The sequence below is a fragment of the Pipra filicauda genome, unplaced genomic scaffold (genome assembly GCF_003945595.2).
Source record: "Pipra filicauda isolate LSUMZ 115617 unplaced genomic scaffold, ASM394559v2 scaffold434_size586239_pilon, whole genome shotgun sequence".
In the NCBI taxonomy this organism is placed as follows: Eukaryota; Metazoa; Chordata; class Aves; order Passeriformes; family Pipridae; genus Pipra; species Pipra filicauda.
Genome location: NW_024104570.1, coordinates 456,136 through 476,352, shown reverse-complemented (window position 1 = coordinate 476,352; position 20,217 = coordinate 456,136). Strand labels below are relative to the sequence as shown.

The following is a 20,217-nucleotide window of genomic DNA, read 5'->3' as shown; positions in this document are numbered from 1 at the left end:
TGTGAGGTCTTGGAATCGGATATCCCACCTTAGAGACATGCATGTAATAGCAAAACATGCTATAGCAAACCCAGATTTTCCTAGTACAAAGCGTGGGCTAAATTTTAATAACAAAAATTGGGACTGCAAGTGTTCCCCTGCAGACAGACCACTCTGTTTAGGGACATGGTGGGTCACTGAGAGGCCTGTACAGAAATTTTCCTGTAATTACCTAAGGAGTTAAGGTGCGTGGTCAGCATGGAGTCAGTGCTGCTTCCAGCCTCAGAGAGAGGGATGGAATAGCACTCACACAGGCTATTATTGTACTGAAAGGCTGTTTGGAGCCAAAAAACCTCTTGCCATGAAAATACACTGCCCACAGTCCAGCAGAATCTACCTTCTGATCTCTTCTGGAAGACTAACTTTGTAAAAAGCTCAACTACATTGTTGGGCTGGGCAGGCTAGTCCAGCCAAAGAGCTGCAAATGCTGGTGTGTTCGTGCAACATGGAGACTAGAGGTTTCACATCTGATAAAGATCCCAAACATTTCTGAAAGCTCTACCCCTGTTTTGCCATTTATGTAGTTCTGAGGCAGTCTGTGGAGCTGCACAGTGTGTGTTTGATGTTTCCCCATTGCACTTCCAGATAATCTGAAGCAGAATAAGAAAGACGAAGAAAACTTTTAATGGATTTTTTTTTCCTTTTGATTCGGATTCAATAACACAGAACCCAAATCATAGACTCATCTGAGCACCAGATTCTTTCTTCACCTCTGCACTTGCCATCAGTGAGGCTGCTCTCTGTTGAGCTTCCAACATGTGTGATTTAGATAGTCATAAAACATATGTTCATTAAAAAAAAGAAAGTGACCTGTAGGAATTATTAACAGAGATCTCAACATTGGACTGTTTTGATGTTGTGCTTTTTGGCTGGGTGAGTAGATGTGCTTCTGGAAGAACAGGCCCAAGAAACAGGATTTTTCAAAAGGAAAGACTGGAGGAAAAAAAAGTACTAGAGGAAGTATATCCATGATTTCTAGAATAATTAAAGCGTCTCAGGAAATGTCAGCACATAGAACTCAATTATGGTAGGAGTGAAGGAAGGAAGGAAGGATGGCGGGTCCCCATGGGATAATATGGTATGTCCCCCAAGTCAGGAGAGGAGATGGCTTCTATCTATAATAATAATGGCCAGTCTTCGCGAGCGAAGATTTTGGGAAAGGTCATTAACCCTTCCAGCCTGCGCAGTGGATTTTTTAGGTGAGACACAGCGTGCGCTGAACTGAGCCCACCCTTTAGTCCTGAGGTTCATCTGCCGGGGCCGAGCAAAGCTTGGACAGTGGCAGTGAGGTCCCCAGGATGTAGGTTTGTTTAGAGTGACCTTCTCTTAGGTGGATTGCCTACCAAAAAATCAAGCCCTACCATCCACTTGCACCATAATCCTGGCTCAGCAGAAGGCCTCTGCACACAGCCCTGGGGACACCACCATGGGACAAAGCTCTACCCCACAGCACAGCCATGAAAGGCTTTGAGCTCAGCCTCTGAAACTGCAAAGCGCTTGTTTTGTTGTCCATGGATAATGCTTTAATCCGCCGGGTGAAAGCTGGACGTTGCTCTCTTTTATTCTGGCCGTATGCGATTGCAACGCTCGAAAAGAAAAACCCCTCACCCTCCCATGCCCACTGCTCCTCCGAACTGCTGACGCCTGGATGGGCAGCTCCAAGGCGGGGCCTTTCGGATTTATTTAGTTCACTGCTGCAGACGATGCCTTTAGTGCCACAAACCGCCCTGGAGACAAGCCCTAATCATCTGGGGGGGTGATTATGTTCAGTTCTTCCTCCCCAAACCCCCCAGACACAATTCAGATCCAAACTGGAGAGACAGGCAGGCACACAAGAGGGGAACCCGGCACCGTGCAGCCCCTCTGAAGCCATGTACAGGAGCAGCTTCCTCCGCGAGGTGCGCAAGGAGAAGTATGAGCGGTCGGACGCCTATGATGAGCTGCGAGGCTCCCCTGAATTTGACAGTTTGGCCCAAGCCCGGGGCCTGGAGAACCTGCAGGAGCTCAACGAGCGCTTCGCCAGCTACATCAACCGGGCGCGTGTGCTGGAGCAGCGCAACACCATCCTGCGTAAGCAGCTGGAGACCTTCCAGCGCATGGATGAGCTGGTGGGCCTGGACGAAGCATTCGCCGGGCAGATCGAGTTCAACCGGCAGCGGATGCGGGAGCTGGCCTCAGACAGAGCCAAGCTGGAGCGGGAGGAGAAGGATGCCCAGCGCATGCTCGATGAGTATCGCAACAAGTAAGGCTTGGGATGGGTGGAAGGTGGGTGGCGTCATTTCTGTGGCTACTCTTTGTGATGAGGACGGGTTTGGTGTTACTGGGCTGCTGCTTGTGTGTTTGTGATGCCTCTCCATGTGTATCAGGCTCGTAGATAGGGGTGTTGTAAGGGTCAAATGCACGCAGGTACCCCTAAAGTACCAGGCAGCGGAAGGATAGAGGAGAATTTATTTCCAAATTCGAGAACACGTAAGATCTCAGCATAAATCTGCACTGGGCCTAAGAAAGAGACACCCACTTGTTGTTCTCAGGGCTTTTATGATTCCCTGGCCCCCCTGCTGTGGAGCCTTCAGACATGTCTGCAAGAGCTTCTCTTTTCTCATACCAGGGAGTCAGCTCCACTGGAATGCAGGAGGAGAAAACATCTACAACTGTCTCTGGGAAAGATGCCTTTTTCCAGGCGGGAAACCTTCCTTAAGTGAAAAACCCTAATCTCCTTGCAGTAACATCTTCCAGAAGGGTCTTTTACACTTACAGATGCCATGGTGAAAAGTAAGGTGTCAAGGAGCTCCAGTTTTGCATTTCATGGTCTGTCTGCTACTAGAGGGACAATTGCCCTCTCCATTCCACAGCGGCAGGTCCTCACTGTGACACACATTGGTTGCTATTGTTCATTAGTTTTAGAAGCATTTTGTTCTTAACTGCAAAGAGGAAATAACCCAGCTGAAAAACAGGTGTCTCAAAGCAACTCTTGTGTGTGAGCATCACAGAGCTGCATGACCCCAAACACCTCCCGAAATGTGCAGAGTCTGTCTGAGAAACTCTTATTTACAGGGGTTGTGAGGCACCTGGGCCTGGCTGTGCCAACCACTACAGATGTGAGATGAAAAGAATGTAGACACATTTCTTTTCTTGGTATGTTGAAATTTGCCCTCCTCTTCTTCCTTGCATCCTTCATTGCCACATCATGCCACGAGAGCAATAGCTGTAAGAATAGACTTCCCCTAATTCCACCTTTTTAACCTCAGTGGCACCATAAATCAAAGAGCAGGAACATCAAGGGCTGGGGCAGATGAATGACTTCAAACACCTCTAGCCCATTCCCTTCAGCAACGGGCAGTTTTGGCCAAATACTTGATTAATTATGTGAGAGTTGGTGAGAATTGCTCATAAAAGGACTGCTTACAGGAGAGAGGGGTCTAATCCTCTTGTTACTTATTGGTCAATGTTTCTTTTTACCCCCAAAATGTCTGTCTGGCTAATTCACCCTTGAAAATTTGGCACCCAATTCAGCATGCTGCCATGTGAACTGGTCGTGGGGGCTGTGAGCTACAGCACAGCTATAGAAATGCCAAGTCCTGATCTCACTTTCTCTCTTGACAGCAGAGAATAGCCCATCCATGTGCACTCAGCTTTATTGCTGCCAATGGTCAGATGTCCAAGATGCCTTGACTCAGTGCCAGCGAGTAATAAGCACCTAATTAGGCAGCTTTGTATTCCAATATTTATGAGCAGTAAATTCAGCTATGAGCCAATGCTATAATTTAGCTGTCAACTCTGGTACTTGCTCGTATGTTTTTATTATATGGTGTTCATGAGATTTTGACTAAACTTGGTACTTAAGTGTCTAGCTGCATATTAGTTAAAAAGCTGTGCAAACTCTGCAGGATTAGTGATGTGACACAAAGATAATTTAGTTTTATTAGAGCTGCTTTATGCAAGCTGTACATAGATGGGGAAGAATACAGGGCATTGAAAGGGTGGGAAACACACACGGAAAGGGCTGTACTTTAAAAAGTAATATTTAAGACCTGCTACAGGGGTAGTTAATGACTTCCTAGAGAAAATGGGAATGTTTTGTCCATCCCATATCCTGGAATATTCACTCAGCAGCTGTAAACAAAATAAAACTTTTAAACATAAAAATGAAACTTTGACCATATCTAAGCCAAAAATTGCGAAGATACATAAGGCCATTACAATGGAAGGGCAGTGGCTGCTTTTTGACCAAATTGCCTTCAGTTTATACTAAGAAGAGAATTTTGGGTTTGTTTTTTCCTTTTGGGAGCTGCTGAATTTGGCTGGAAGACAGACATGAAAGCTTCTTCAGCATCTGACAAAAATTGGTTGGGTTTTGAGTTTCAGGTGTTAAAACAAGACCAGTGCTCTACCATCCTGATGGCTCCGATTTCAGCTACTGACAGTTATAAATAAAGCTCTCTAAACAAAATATGGGAGGAAAAATTCTCTGTGCCATATTAGGATCTACCGAAACCAGAAGCATTCCTGTGCTGAAGACCTACCCTCCTCCCTGAGTCTGTGCTCAGTCGTCAACAGGCACTATGGGTTTCTTGCTTCATTTTGAACCATAAAGCATCTACTTTTGGCACACTGGGATTAACAATATCTCTTAGAGTGGAGCATTGTGATTCAATTAATTGACAAATGTCTGTGTCCTTCACTAATGCAAAGAATTTTACCTCTTGCAACCCATTCTTTCAATCACCTTTGCAATCTGGGAAATAGATTTATAGATATAAGTAAACCTCTTAAAGCTACATTTTTATAGATAGACCTTTTAAAGCTGCATTTATATAAATAGGCCTTTTAAAGCTACATTTAAACACAGCAGGACCTGATACTACTGGGTCTTTACAATTAAATGTGCATGAACCATTAAAAAGTAGACCTTATGTTAAAATTTATTTTTAAATTCTCTGTAGTCACATTCATAGCTTTTCACATTAACGTGAATAATTCAGATTCTGTATTGGGGAGAATTCTTTCTCTTGAAATTGCAAAAAAAAAAAAGCATTGCTAGTAATTATTTGGATGCATTTCATAAAGTCTAATTATGCTAATTTTATTGACCATCATTGTTATAGCAACATTGCATCTGGCTGTGGGAAAGTGTATTTCTCTCTCCATGATAGTAGGAAAGATGCTGAAATCCAGATTTTAGTGGCCTTGACAGAGCAGGATTAATTAACTTCAGAAACGAAAAGTCTCGCTAATCAATTGTTTCATTTAAAAGTTCATTCACTGCTAATCTAGTGGGTTTTGCACATGCAGTATGATTCCCTGGAAGTTGCTAGCCATGGAAATTGGCAGTATGTTCTCCAAGCTGTGCTGCGTGAGGATGCTCTGATGAGCCTGACACCCTGTGTGGCCAAAGTAGAAACCCAGCACTTGTGACAGAAAACAAAAAAAAGAAGCAGGAAAACATGATATCTGGGATATGGGGACTCCACTGGCAAAGCTGCCTTCCAGCCCTGTCTGCAAGGATTGTCTCTGCACTGCTGCTGCTTCTCTGATGATAGGAAGGACTTTATCCTGCTGCATCTGAAATGAGGAGGTTCTGTCTGCCCTCCGCCCCCTCCTTGGACCACTGCAAGCTTGCCCTGTGGCTGTCAGCCACTCCATAGTGTCTTCTTGATAACACAGGTAGCAACCCGCTCATAAATCAGCAGAGCACAGCCCTCATGGGGCTCATCTGAGCCTTCAGGGTATGAACCACAAACACTATTGGCCAGTCCCTCATCCTTGTGGGACCAGTGTTTTGTAGTCTGTGCTCTCTTTGGCACTTGAATTGCTGCTGTCTCTGTTGAGAGAAGGTTAGTGAAGTGCTCAGGGCAAGGAAAAAGGAGAGAAATAGTAGCCAAGACGCTTCATATATTGCTGGAAGAGTTTGGTAGGGTTCAACAGAGAAACACCATATAAAAGGCTCAGGTTTGACACCAAATTGGTTATCTGGCCATTGAGTACTGCTTGGATGGATTGTGACTCTTCTCTTTGGAGAGGAGCAAGCCCTTGCACTGCAGCAGAGGCAAGGTCCAAAACCAGAGGTGACAGAAGCCTTTAATCCTCTCATTTGCTTACTTTCAGCTTGGCAACCCCCTCTACTCCATTTCTTTCCCCTTATGCAAAAAAATTAACATCCCTTTTTTTTTTAAACAGTCCAAAAAGGTTTGTTACAGACCTAAAGCTACTTGACTAGGCGAGAGGTTTAGTGTTTGTTTGTTTGTCTGTTTGTTTTTGTAATGAAGCAAATTAACTTCATGCCTCTTAAGCTCCAGGAAAGTCTGACCAGCAACCATCTAAAAAAAGCTCTTTTCAACAAGTCCAACCAATTACTTGAACACTGAAATTAACTTTGAAGCATAACAGGGTTCTAATTTGTCAGCAATTGCACTTACACAGATATGTTTCAGTAGGCACAGAAGTGTCCTGAGGTCTCTAAAGCATTTCAAAGAGGTCCTTAACCCTTTTGCACTGAGTAGCTTCTGGAGTAGACTGAACATCACTTAAAAGCGATCCTCCTTCAAAGGATAATCACGCAATACTAACTCTTTCAAGACTGCCAGGTGGACTTATGGCTGTGTGGCACAGCAGGTATTTTTGTTATCTGAGAGTGAAGGAAAATGTAGCTGAATACTTTAGTCATTGAAAGAATTTCTGAGTGACGATCTAGCAATGAGGCAGATCTGAGCATGTTTGAATGACATTAGGGCTGATGTTTAGACCCTGACTCCATCAGATGGTTGTATATTACTGGGAGTGTAAAACCAGCCTTTTTTTGTAGCTGTGTATTTGATTTTCACAAGCTACCACAATCTGCTTCCTCCTTTCTCGGTTGTCAGAAAGTATCTAAGTTAGTGAAGTGTTTACTGTCAGCTGCACACAAAAATTTCATGAGATAGATAGAAAACTGGTTGGAGATGAGCTACTTGTCAAACAACAGAAACAAAGGCAGTCTCACTGCATATTCTTGTTGTATCCTGGGAAGTGAACCTGGTGTTAATACTATTTGGCAAAAAAAGACATTGTTTTAGATTTATCAGCAATTTGTAGGAGTGATAATGAAGTGAAACCTCAGCATTTTCATGTGTTTCTTTGCTGCTCATGGTAAGAACTGAAAACAGACCAGCACCCCCCGCTAATATTATGGGATTTCAGAAGAAGGGAAAGTTGGGAAACCAAAGCACCAAGTCTATTTCTTTGTTCTGCCAAGTTCTTCTTTTGTGGTCCTAGTCAGTTCATGAGTGACATCATCCCTTCAGCTTTCCAATACATGTTGAAAGAGATGACGATAACATTGGTTGTTCAACCTTTGGGAGACAAAAAGAACCAAGGTGTTGACACCATCATTTAAATTTGATCCTTGCTGTGTTCAGTCCAGGACCTGTCAAGTTCCCTGTTGACACAAGCAAATCCTTTAGATACCAACAGCACATCTGGGCCAAATCAATGATTTCAGAAGAGAGACAAGGGCTTATGTTCAATTCTGAATTTCAGCCATGGTTCGCGCTTGCGTTGATGACCACTGCTTGTACTGCAAATGAGTGAGAGTCACCACCAAAGGTCACTTGTCACCCACCATGAGGGTTTCTGGTAGCAAGTAAGAAAATGACAGCTTTTTATAACTCTGTATCTCTATTGTTTTAGGGAAGGTAAAGGGATAAACAGGAATAGGCTGTATTTCTGTACTTTGTCAGTGGCAGTTGTTGGAGTTTGATGAGACACTTGTTCAGTACTGATGGCAAAGTCTCATTGCCTTGTACTATAAAGATGCTTCTGGGTGATTATATTTTATTTTGTTGTTGTGTTTTTAATGATGTGGGTTTTTTTCGTTTGGTTTGGCCTTTTTTTTTATGGAATCTCATTAAACCACATTTATTACTAAACATTTTATATGCAGATTATTTAGGAAAGGAATAAACAAAAATAATCAACAATTAGGAAGATTTGTACTCTAGGACCAAAAGGACTTACTAAAAGATAATTCTATCTAACATACAAAGACAGAACCCTAATTCTGAAGGAGTATGTGCTGTTTCCTCAAACCAAAGATAAACACAGTATACATTCAAGGTTCACTCAGCACAGGAACATGCACTTGTGGACATTTTGTAAATGCATAAGAATAGAGGATAAATGCTGTCCTTACTAAGGCTCACATGTGATTTTGACTAAACTAAAATACGAATTGTCATTAAAGAGGACACAAAGCTTGATGCATCAAAGCATCCTAATGCAACATTATTCATACACAGTCAACATATGAAATTGCAGCCTTTGCGTTTAATGTGTCTGTCGTGAAAATGCTTATTGAACAACAGCAGGTAGGACAGAAAACCAGAGACAATGTAATGAAATGCTAATGCGCCAGTGTAGCAAATCCTCATGTAGTAACCACTGATGAACGGCTGTCACTGTAGTCCAATGCCAATGGAATATGCTTTTATTGTAAATAATCTGTTCTTGGGAGTTCCAAGTAAAAAAGTGATAGCAAATGTGCGACATTTCATTGTATTCTGTAACGTAAATAGAAGACAAGCAGTTAATCAGTTCTGAAATGAGTCTCAGCATCCAGGACTAAAAAACAATTAATGCTAATGTATAAATAAATCTTTTGGGTCTTTTCAAGGTTCATATCCTCCTTTAATGAGAAGCATATCTTGTGCATGACAGTGCAGATGAAAATGCAGTTCACAGAAGGATGAACCACTGACTTTTATCTCCTTTTCTCTATTTGCAGGTATAGAAATGAACGTGAATATCAGCAGAGGTTAAAAGAAACCCTTGAGCGCCTTAATAAGGTAAGCCTGAGAAAATGGCAAGGGAAAGGTCTCTATAATTTTTTTCCTTCGGCTGCATTTACTACAGCAAGCTGCTTTCAAGAAGCAGTGGGAAGATAAAATGTCAGAGCAAGACATTTCTTGTCATTATGCCCTGATGAAAAGTTCTCCTTCCCTTTCATCCCCCTCCCCAGGCCCTGTGCAAGTGTCAGAACCTCGATGTGTGTGTAGGCACTGTGTAATCCCTACTTTGCACAGTCCTGCTGATTTTGGTCCTGTAGCATGTGCTGCCCACAGACTCAGCTGTGCTCAGGACTTCATTAATTTTTCAGTGAGACCGAAGACTGGGAGGATCTACTGTTTAACACTCCTTTTAGAGCATCAGCAACTGGCCCTTGCACTCATTTCGGGACCTGTAGCTGACATAAGTGTCACAAATTCACCTTTGCTGAAGATCTGGAATATTTTTAGGTGCCTTTAATAACTCTTCTTAATTCTTTTAACATGCTTTCACTTGGAAAATAATCTCTCTGAATGAACACAGGTAGGAAAAGTCCATTTATTAGTCATACTGTGCAGCCAATACACATATCTGAGAGTCCAAAATGTGACTGGAGAAAATGTGTTTGTTGCTAAAAACCTTTTAAAATTCAGCTACTGTATCAAAATACTTTTAGTACTGATATCATGGCGTGAAAAACTGCTGATTGAGTCCAGGTTTTGAAATCTGGTGTGTCTCAAAGCTCCTCAGTTCCTTGCAGGATATGATCAGCCCTTCCTTAGACAGATCCTCAGCTTCCCCTTAGGTAAAAGCTGTACTTTCTTGAACTAATACCATGGAAAAGAAATAATAGTAATAACAATAACATCATATAATTAAATATAATAATAGTGACGCTCAGAGAAAAGATAAAAGTTGGCTAACTTCTTTTGGAAGTTTCCAGGCCAGGTCTGTGAAACTGAGAAAGCCTGATTCATCCTTTCTTGTTGCTAGCTGTCATCTGAGTGAAGAAAGTAGTATTATGTCTTTTCACAGTTCTATTTTTCACAGATTACCTTTCATTTTCTGTATTGGGAAACAATTACAAGTGGATTAAATAGAGATTATTATTTTATTTCCTCACTATAAATGGCAGGAGCTGTTCTGTTTGAGCACTGTCATATCAATGATATGCATGTTTTATATTAAAAAAAGACAAAGTGCATTTTAGCATTTCTATCTACAGTGAGCTCTAGACGTCCTAATGTCCAATAGCATTGGTGCTATTTTCCAGTGTACTAACAGGGCTCTTGGAAACCCGGCAAGCCCTTAACAGTATTTGTGGAGGCAAATCCTTTGTAAAGGGTTGGTGTAGCTGGTAGGTCTTCACAGTTCCTCTCAGCTAATCTGTGGCTAAAGAAAAGTGAATTGATTCAAGTCCCAGGCACAGTTCAAAAAATCTTGAGAGAAGGGTGTGGGGGGTTCTATCCTGGGATTTTCCTGGGCTGCCCCTGTTGCAACAACTCCTTGCACTTGAGCACCAAGTGGTGGTGGTTTTCTGTACAGTGCCCAGGATGTAGCCTGAAATATGCATGTGCAGGTGTAAACCTATGCTTTGTCCAACAGATGGAGAATCAGGTTGGAAAAATAGCAAACACTCATTCTGGAGAGATCCAAGGGATTTCTCTCCCATGGTAAATGAAAATGCTGCTTCAGCACATGGATCAGTGTTCTGGAATCAACACCTAAAGCAGAATGGTTTTTCAGAAGTTGAGTGAATAGCAAAGTGCAAAATTCAGAACAAAACATGTAGCTGCTGCACTGTTCTGACATGCAGCTTCATCAGTGAAGCTGGGCTCTCTGAAAGTACAGAATAAGAGCAAAAATATTTTTTCCCTCTTAAAGTATTTTTCCCATTTGGAAAGTCAAACGCGGCTTTTGTTTATCACATGCAGAAATATTTGCTTATCGGTATCATCTGGGGGCTTTTATTGGCTCCCCCCCAAACCTCCCAGCATGGCCATTGTCCTACTGATCTGCCTCTCAATAGGAAGGCAGAGGAGTGCAGAAAAGCATCGGGCATTCCTGATGGCTGGCTCCGAATGTGCTGGGCTGGATGTGTCTGAATCAGCCACTGGCTCACAAAGCAGAGCCGGCTGGAGAGTTCTCTGCCCGGGAGGCTCAGCAGCACAATGGGACAGCTAGCATCCACACATTTTTGGAATAGCTCGTGCTTCGCACGTGCAAAAAAGAAAAATCCCCTGCTACCAGTCATATGCTGCACTCACAGATCTCAGTGCAATCCCTGATCCACTTGCTAAGATATTTTTACAGCTAGTAATGGCACATAGGCAATTTGAAACACACCTTTAAATTCTTTTTATGTTATTATTATTTTTTCCACTTTGAGTTAAATGCGGAAATCAAGACTTTCTTGAAGCAAATTGCAAACTGGTTGAGGAACTTAAAAGTTTTGTGGAGTTGCAGGGAAGATCCAGCTGACAACTTTTAAGATACTTCCTCAAAAGTGATATTTTACAATCTTAGCTCATGATAAACCTAACCAAGAATTCATGCATTAAGTAGGAAAATAAAGCTTATTATTCACACTTACATATTTGTAAAATATATTACCAAGTATCATGGAAATTACTCTATTCAAGGATTTGTATTAAATAACATGACAGGAAAACTCTAAATTAGGCCTTTAAACAGAAATGGAGATGTCACTGGGTTTAAATACCAATGCCACTCATCTCTGAGATTGTGATTGGTAGTCATACAGCTTGTGCTCTGAATTAATTAGATATTATGAACTTTTGTCCTTGCAAATCCCAATGTATTAGAAACTTCTGCAGCAAGATGATTCTTTTCTAGACCTGGTCATCTGTCATTTTTATTTCCAGAAACGGCTCCAAATTCGTGTATTTGTGGCATTTGACAACACACCAAACAGAGTGCAAATACTTTGGACCATCATGGGGTTTTATAAGGATTTATTTACTGGGAATATTAAAAAGGCATCAGGATACCTCAGATCTTGTCATAAATACTAGAGGAATCGATGCCTTAGTCTGCTGATGTCATTTGTTTAACACTCATGCACCATTCCAAGCCTTTAGCATCAAACTGGTATTTCACAGTGTCTACCACTTGGCTTCCAGCATTCATAAAAGCATATGGTAAACATATTTTGACAGTGCCAGCGTCAAACTGTATCATCAATCATATTTGTGCAGAACATTGTGAATAAGATGCCTCTTTGTTGCTGTTTTCGTGATACTTCTGTATCTCCCAGTAGGTTTCACTATTCCATACAGGCTGATGGCTTGCATTATGCCTACGTGGCTGCTGTGATTTTGGCACTCCAGCCACATGTGCTGACCATGACACGTGTCTCTGCATTGTAGGAAGCTGATGAAGCACTGCTGTGCAACCTGGAGCTGCAGATAGAGTCCCAGTTCCTGCAGGATGATATTAATGCCACAAAGGACAGATACAAGAAGGTAACTGGCTGAATTTGCCATCTTTCTTCACTCTTCCTTCTAGAGATAGATGTGAAGCCTTGCCTTTCTGTGGGATCAAATGGTGGCAAATTAAAGCAAATCCTAGTTGTGTTTTGGTGGGTACATGTAGAACCTTTTATTTTCAGTGGGCACAACAGCTGGATGGTTGCCAGTATCCAAACAAACTCCCTCAGGGTCCAGTGCCCACAGCTGCAGCAATGTCTTGAATTTGTTGACCTGCTATCATGGTTCAACCCAAAGTGCTGGACAAGCTGTCTTATATTTCACACTAAGAAAGCTGTTGCTTTCATCACCCAATTTTCTAGGCGAGAGCATCCCAGTTAATCAACAGGCATAAGCCTGTGGCTGTATGATTCCAGTGCAGCCTCCTTTTCCTGGGAATGCTGTGAGGCTTGAGATCAGGCCACTGTCCCATCTTTGCTGCTTTTGAAAGAAGAGACTCACTTTTTCAGATCATGTGCAAAGGTATTTGTGGTTCTCATTTTGAAAATCTCCTGTGAAATCAGAACTCATGGAATCTCTAAAAAGACTATGAACTGTATAGTCACTTAGCTAAAATGCCAGTAATGTATCCTCAGCATGATGAAACTGTTAGCACTCATGCCCTCAAAATCAGGTCTAAAATCACGCTGCAAAATCAGATCTGAACATGAACTGGACCTTTATATGCTGAAAGAAGTAAATATCTAGAAATAATCCCTAGAAGGGGAGCACCTTACTGTGGCATTTTCTGATGAAAATGGTTTTTACTTCACCACAGAACCTCATGGAAATCCAGACCTACGTCAATGTTTTGCAGCAGATCATCCAGACAACCCCTCGCGTGTCCCCCATAACCACTGGCATATGTGAGGCAAGTATTGCAGTTGGTAAATACTACTCAAAGTAAGAAAGAGATGAAGTTTACTCCTAAAGTGTCCTAGATCCTTTAACTCCCATTCCAAGGTTAAGTGAAAACTGTCACAACTATGCGTAAGTACTGAATACGAGAGAAAAAAATTACCTGTAGCTTTGAAAAACTCTATCGATCAGGAAAGAGAGATTGCATTTGGTCAGGTGCACTCCAGCATATGTATTAGCCCCCAAAAAGTGCAGTTCTAAGGCAGTTGATGTAGTTGTGCTTCCTCTCTGAGGAGGAGCTGCAGGATAAGTGAATATTTGAAGAGAAAGTAAATCTTGCCCTGAAGGGGTGAGAGGTGGTGAAAACTTGTAAATCAAATAAATTGATACAGACTAGATGAAAATTTGGTGATTCACACCAATATGACTGGCTATGCCAAGAACACGTATTAGTTGGAAGAAAGTGTGAAGAGCTGTATCTACAGGGTCTAATTTCAACGTAAGCTGTACTGTTACAGCCCTGCCATGTGACATCTTTATTCTTAAAGCCGTGCCACGGAAGTTGACTCGAGGTTCAATACCTATCTTTTTATCTATCTTTTGTAATTTTCTGTTTGTCTTTACAGTTTATTTCCAGTAGTGGAATTTCTTTTGGCTCTTTTTAAAAGAGTGAAACATACTTTCCTGTACACACGTTATTTTCTTCTAACCAGGAAAAAGTGATAGCAGAGAGGAGGATCCCTGTTCTGCAGAGCCAGCTGGAGGAATACAAGAGCATCCTCTGCCAGCTACAGGCGCAGAAATACAAGCTGCAGACAGAGGTACTGCCATCACTGACTATAAACACAACCATGATGCTCATGAATTGTTCTTTCTATGGTCACATGGTAAAGTCTGAGTGGCCTCTAACAGGGTTTTGTGAACTCGGTTGACCTGGAGGTGTGTTTTCCTTTCAGATTTTCCTTTCAGTTTTCCTTCAGCTGTTTCATTCTCATTCTCTCAGTGGTCCAAATTGTCAAGTTTAAGATGGCCAGGGAGGGCTGTAGGGTAGCATAGGTGCAATGAAGCTGTCTTTGGTTATCAGAGTTGCTGGTGAGAGAATGTTTCTCCAGTGCAACTAGATTCCTGTAGGACAGAGCCAGCAGGAAGTGTGGATGGAAAAGTCCCAAGGGCTCTAGTGACTCTCCCACTTGCTGAACTCTGGCTGGAAATTGGCTCCATAAATCCATGGGGGATCTTCAAGGCTCTGCCCAATCCTTTCTATCACTGCCCCATCCAATGATAAGCTTGCTGTGAGAGGACTGGACAGATTTGGTAATCAAAACTGAGATAGTTGTTGAGCTACATTTGGCATCCTGCAGTTATCCCTGTCACTCTAAGCACTAAGAAAGGATCTGCACCTCTCCTGTGCTTGGACCATAATCATGTGCTTTTTGCCAGTTCCTGACTTGCAGAAAATATCTGGCCAAGACTTTGACTAGTTGTCCATCTGGGTGAGAGGAGTGAAATACTGGCATAAAACATCTTTTTTTGTGGGATTTTGGACTCCTTTGGACAGCCATAGCAGCAGCTTCTAACTTCCTGAGCATAACTTCTTTCCTTAGAGTTGGTGTGGACAGTGCTACCCCCAGGTCTTTTCCTTGGTCTCTTCCTCATGTCTGATGCTCTGGTGGAAAGGTCACATGTGCTCTGGGAAGGGCAAGAATCAATATAGAGATAAGTGAGATTATAAATCAATATAGAAAAAACCAGGAGGAAATCATCCTTCCAGCACCCTTTGGGGAATTAATCGTCCAGCTTTCAAAATAAAATCATCACATCCTGTTTAGAAAGAGTTTATTAACTGATTCATTCTTGTGCCTTGAGATTAAAAGAGTGAAATACCTTTATGAGTGGAGGTCAGTGACAGGGTTGCTTGTCATGGTGAAGGCTGGATCTGATGACTGAGATGTCATCAAGGTCCTTTGCTTTCCTCTTTCTGGACCTGAGAGCTGTGTTGCTGAGTGGTTGTGGACCCCACCTTGTGAGCACTGAACAGTAAAGGGTCTTTGTCCACTCGTACTCTGCAATAGAACAAAACTAATGCCAAGGGACCTAGCTCCTAAATTTAGGCTCCTAAAAGGATTTTAAAAACCTTTGCCTGAAACATATAGAAATAAATCTGTTATTAAAGAACCCATTAGTCACTTATTGCCCCATTAGCTTTTTGTGAGTACATCTCTTTAAAAGCTCTTTGAAATGGGGGGGGCAAAAGTGATAAAAGAACTGTAATAAATAGCTGAAAATAGCAGAAGAAAGTGAGAGCAGAATTTCAACGTGAAATATCCCACCTGTAACTCTTGCTCCTTGATTTTGGAAGGTGCCTATCGCCACCTCCTGGCTGATGTGCTTGTTTGATTTTATCGCCAAAGTAAAAAAGCTAGGGAACTGAATTCAAAAGGCGAGCTGTTTATTTAAAATAAGACCTTTGGTCTTATTTGCTTGGTCTGCGGACCACAGCGAAGGAAGAACAGGTTTTTCCTTGGAACGTCTTCCCGGCTAAGCACTTTTGCTGTCCCGGTAAGACACTGCCTGCTCTGCCAAGGAAGGGCACGGGGAACTGCAGGTCACACAGTGAGGCATCAGCCAGCCTCGTGTGCATGAGGAGGGAGACATCACACAGCTTATTCTCTAGTCCATGCTGATCTCATCATGCTTATTGTGGAACAGAAACCTTGGGACAGAAAAGGAGGCAGCAGGAGGAGGTCTTGTTTTTGAGTCACTGAACAAATGTAGTGAAATTGCCGCTGTGTTTCAGCAGTGCAATATCACATTGTAATAAAACATGACTTGCCTTTAATTACCCTTAAAGTATGGGGATGGTGAATGTTTCAAAGCTGCTTCTTTCACCCACCAATTTTATTCACCAGACAACCATGCTGGAGCAAGCAATTAAAAACACCCAGGAGAGTTATGATGATGAAATTCAGCTTTACAATGAGCAGATTGAAAACCTTAGGAAGGGAATAGAGGAGGCTGAGAGGATCTTGGAGAAGTACACGACCGACTGCCGCCAGCTGGTGATCTACCAGCAGTCCCTGGAGAACGAGCTGGAGCGGTACAAGCGGATCATCGAGAACGAGGACAGTCGGTAAGGCTGGATTTCTGAACACTCCCAAAGGGGCCAGTGATCTCTTTTATCTCTTTTGAAAAGTGTATGTTTAAGGACATGTGATCCACCCAAAGCTATGGCCTTTTCACACCTTTGACTGGTAGATGTCCGGGGACAGAAATCTAAACAGATGCAAAATCTCATCAAGCTTCTTCCAAGGAAATGGTCAGAGACATTTGGAGCTTCTCTTGTCCATTCAGTCTGATTTCCACATGCTGTCCTGGCATCAGTGCCCAGAGGTCAGGAGCACACAAAAACAATTTGAACACCCTCTACCCAGCCCAAGTGTTGGTGACACTTGCTGGGTGTTACAGGCATGTTGATTCTGGAGGGTGCAGACAGGGCAAATATCCTGTAAAGCAAAGCACCCTTTCACAGCAAAACCATTCATCAGGCAAAGGGTAAAAAGGGGAGAATACGAGAAATTTGCTGGGATTTGGGTTGTGTTTAAACCTATGGAGGAACTCTGCCTCCCTCTAACGCCAACCATCAGCTGCACATGAGAAAAGGAGCTGGGTTTTCAGCAGCAGAGCCAGACCCCTGAGCACCCAAACTGCTGCTCCAGGTTGTCCTGAAGATGCAGGGGAGGGACACTGACTAATTTCATCCATTTTCAGGGTCTCATTTTGGACACTGAGTTCTGGATAGAAGTATCTCAACAGGGTAATTCTAAGCACCAAAAATCAAAATGGGCATCTCTTGCATATTGACACAGGTGTATATCCTCTGATAGGCCAAAATATCTCAAATTCTGGCACGGCAGACAGAAAAGGCCAAAGATATAGTACCTGGTTTGCAATAGGCTGGTCTCTTTGTTTTAATTTTTTAACCCTTAATACTGCTGACTCCTCAAATGTTTTCCAAGGAAGACTGCTCCATTTTTATCTCACTCTTCTTGACTCAGGCATATGCAAGTTGCTTTGTAAGGGCTACCAAATTTTCTATTTTACCAGCCAGCATGGTAAAAATGAATTTATGGCTGATGTCTGGTAGTCTTGGATTGACTGTTTGCCCATCTAAAATCTTCCCATCTTTTCAAAATGCCATGCTAAATTACAAAGCTGTTGCTATAGGTTATAATTACTGTTGTACTTTACCTTATGGAGCATCGCCTTTCTCCTCTGGGTGGCTAGCCTCACTCCTCTGAAGGTGCTATGGCTATGTTGATTTTTCCCTGACAAGAAACAGGCTCCTGTCATTCTTTTTGAATCCTTACCATATAGAAATACGTCTTTACCCTCTGTACTTCAATTTGCACAATTTCACTTGCTTTCACTGAAAATTATGGGGAGAGATCTGATCCATGTGTGTCTTCTCCACAGGTTAAATTCTGCTATAGCAGGAACCCCAGTCACACTCTTCACACAGATCTACAGACCTGCCCAGCCCCAAGTTTCGAGGGGAAGAGGTAAACCCGTGATGTCTTCCTGTGTCTGTCACAAGCAGCACCATTGTATTTTAAGTTTGTCCATTTGTCTTCCATATGACCCACCAGCTGTGACAGCCTGACTCCAGGCTTGCTAAGTAAATGCAACCATTTCAGCTTACCTCAGCTGGCTTTGGGACAAGCTGTCAAAGGCCAAAACCACAAGCAAAAGTGTTTCTTCGCTAATTTCTGCAATTTACTACTTAGGCCAATCAAGAGAGTAAAGTCAAAAGGCACCTGAAACTATGGAAAGAGCTGCAGGTTTTGTGCTGACTTGTGAACTGTTTGTTTGCACTTTAGTGGCGTGCAAAGAGCACCAAGGCATGTTGAGTGCCACAGGCAGGCAGAGGACCCTTTTTGGAATCTGTTTTCCTTCCATGTTTTATAATGGCTTGTTAGAATTATGATGCTTGTAAACCTGGTGACAAGGAAACGGTCAGGGACTAAACAAGCAAGACTGCTCTTGACAAAGAGAGAACTTGATTTATAGAAAGGTGCAGTAGGCACTAACGTTTGGTATGACTTAAATCCAAGGCTTACTGGGGTGTTACTAATAACACACTGCCTTGAGAATGGAGACAAAACATCAAATGACGGGTTTTTTTTGGAGTGCAGCTGCAATTTTTCTAACCACTGTGTGAACTGTGGCAGTTTTATATGAAATGGGTCCACAATGCCTGAGGCCAAATCCTCAGCAGTTGTAGATAACTACCATCCTGCAAAGTCTTGTTTCATACCTGCTAAGGATTTGGCCTGTTTCTAGCAACACCTCTGCTTCTTCCTTGCGTGGTAAGCAGGGCATTTCATGTGTTTTACTGTACCTGTGACATGGGACAAAACAGCTGCCTTAGGGAAAGCATGTTAATACCTGTCTGTCTCCATGTTACCGTAATTCCCAGCTCTGTGCCCACCAGCTGCTGGCTACTCCCTCCTGACATGCCTCTCAGAATCTGCCAATACCCCAAATTGCCATGAGTGGAGGTGTCTGGCTCACTTTTAGCGCCTCTTAGACACAAAGGCTCTCCACCTGCAGCAGTGAGTGAGGGTGAGAGGCAGCTCTAGCATTTGCAGCGACCGTCTTTGAGCACTGTTGTTTGCTTTGATTTTTCTCTAGATATCACCCAAGCCATGCAAGACATTGCCAGTGTAAAGCCCAGACAAAAAGCACTGACAAAGAAAATTGCCAGGAAAAAGGAGCTGATGTCAAAAGACAAAACTGACAGTCACTCACCTGAAAGAATGTATGAAAGAACTCTGGAAGGTTTTGACCAAGATCAGATGGAGTACAGACATGAAGGCTCAGTCAGGTGTGAACCTGGGCAGGAAGGTTCAGAATTTGATGAAAAAGAAATGGGCCCAGAGGATGTACCTGACGGAGCCCAGATAAGTAAAGCCTTTGATAAATTGTGTAACATTGTGAGAGAGAAAATAAGAGTCCACAAGAAACCAGAGGCTAAGCCTGAAGCGCCTCCCAAAGGGCGTTACGTGCTGGTGACAGGGGAGGAAGGCTATGAAGAACCATGCATCTTGGCCCCCTCTATCCCTGCTCCAGGAGGGATCACAGTTTCCACTGGCAACGGGAAGGTGATGAATGGTGGGGAGGTGGAGCCCATACCGGAGCTGCCAGAACCTGCCGAACCACCAGAAAAAGAGAAAGCAGATATCTGTGAAAGGAGAGAAGGGTTTGAAATCCCAGATAAACAGAGAGAGGAAGAGAGAGAAGAGGTGCTTGAATGGGGCAAAAAAACAAGAGGAAAAATCGAGCAAATCACAAAGTATCCGGACATCTCTGAGCCTGAGACAGTTCCTTCCCCTGGTCTGATAAGCCCAACCGAGCCGGGACTCCTTCGAGAGACAGATTATGAGCGAGAAGACAAGCAGGGCCTTTTGTTCAGGGAAGCAGCCTTGCCTGGCTCTATGAGCTACGAGAAGGTGGAGGTGGTGGAGTCCATCGAGAAGTTTTCAGATGACAGAATTCAGACATATGAAGAGACAGCGATGATTGTTGAGACAATGATAGAGAAGACAAGCAAGAAGAAACCAGGAGACAAAGGCTCTTAAGTGACACACACCCCCTTGATAGTCAACTTGTCTGGCATAGTTATTATATGAATGTTTGTTTTTTTTTCCTGACCGAATGATACAGTAGTGAGATTTTTGCTGTTTGGTATGGAACAGATTGAAACCTTGATGACAATTCTGTCTGATGTAGGCTCACCTTTGGTGCAATGACCATTAGCACGCTCCAGGGTACATCCTATGCAACTGATTTTCATGATTAGGACACACTGAAAGTAACTATTATGACAGAGCTGCCTGGCTTTCCACAGTATCCGGGACAAATTTGCATATTCCTCTACTGCTCCTATAACCACAGTACAATTCCCCATCTCTGAGACAGCTGCAAATGTTAACTTGTGACATCTGGTTCATTTAATAAAAGTTTTGCCTTCTAC

The 20,217-nt window shown here is 42.8% G+C and overlaps 1 protein-coding gene across 1 annotated transcript; it reads left to right on the top strand.

Annotated features, from left to right (window-relative positions):
• Positions 1 to 1,681: 1,681 nt before the first annotated feature.
• On the top strand, positions 1,682 to 20,217 carry BFSP1 (beaded filament structural protein 1). Its single transcript, XM_027736804.2, has 8 exons — positions 1,682 to 2,281; positions 8,798 to 8,858; positions 12,228 to 12,323; positions 13,105 to 13,197; positions 13,898 to 14,005; positions 16,094 to 16,314; positions 17,658 to 17,743; positions 18,876 to 20,217. The coding sequence occupies exons 1-8, from the start codon at positions 1,911 to 1,913 to the stop codon at positions 19,820 to 19,822; spliced, it is 1,983 nt and encodes a 660-aa protein (XP_027592605.1). The 5' UTR covers positions 1,682 to 1,910; the 3' UTR covers positions 19,823 to 20,217.

What these genes read in the sequence shown, in the direction of transcription:
- BFSP1 (XM_027736804.2), top strand. Translation starts at nt 1,911, where the DNA reads ATGTACAGGAGCAGCTTCCTCCGCGAGGTGCGCAAGGAGAAGTATGAG. An exon ending in TAACCACTGGCATATGTGAG is followed by an intron (nt 13,198 to 13,897) that starts GCAAGTATTGCA and finishes TCTTCTAACCAG; the next exon opens with GAAAAAGTGATAGCAGAGAG. An exon ending in ATCGAGAACGAGGACAGTCG is followed by an intron (nt 16,315 to 17,657) that starts GTAAGGCTGGAT and finishes TCTTCTCCACAG; the next exon opens with GTTAAATTCTGCTATAGCAG.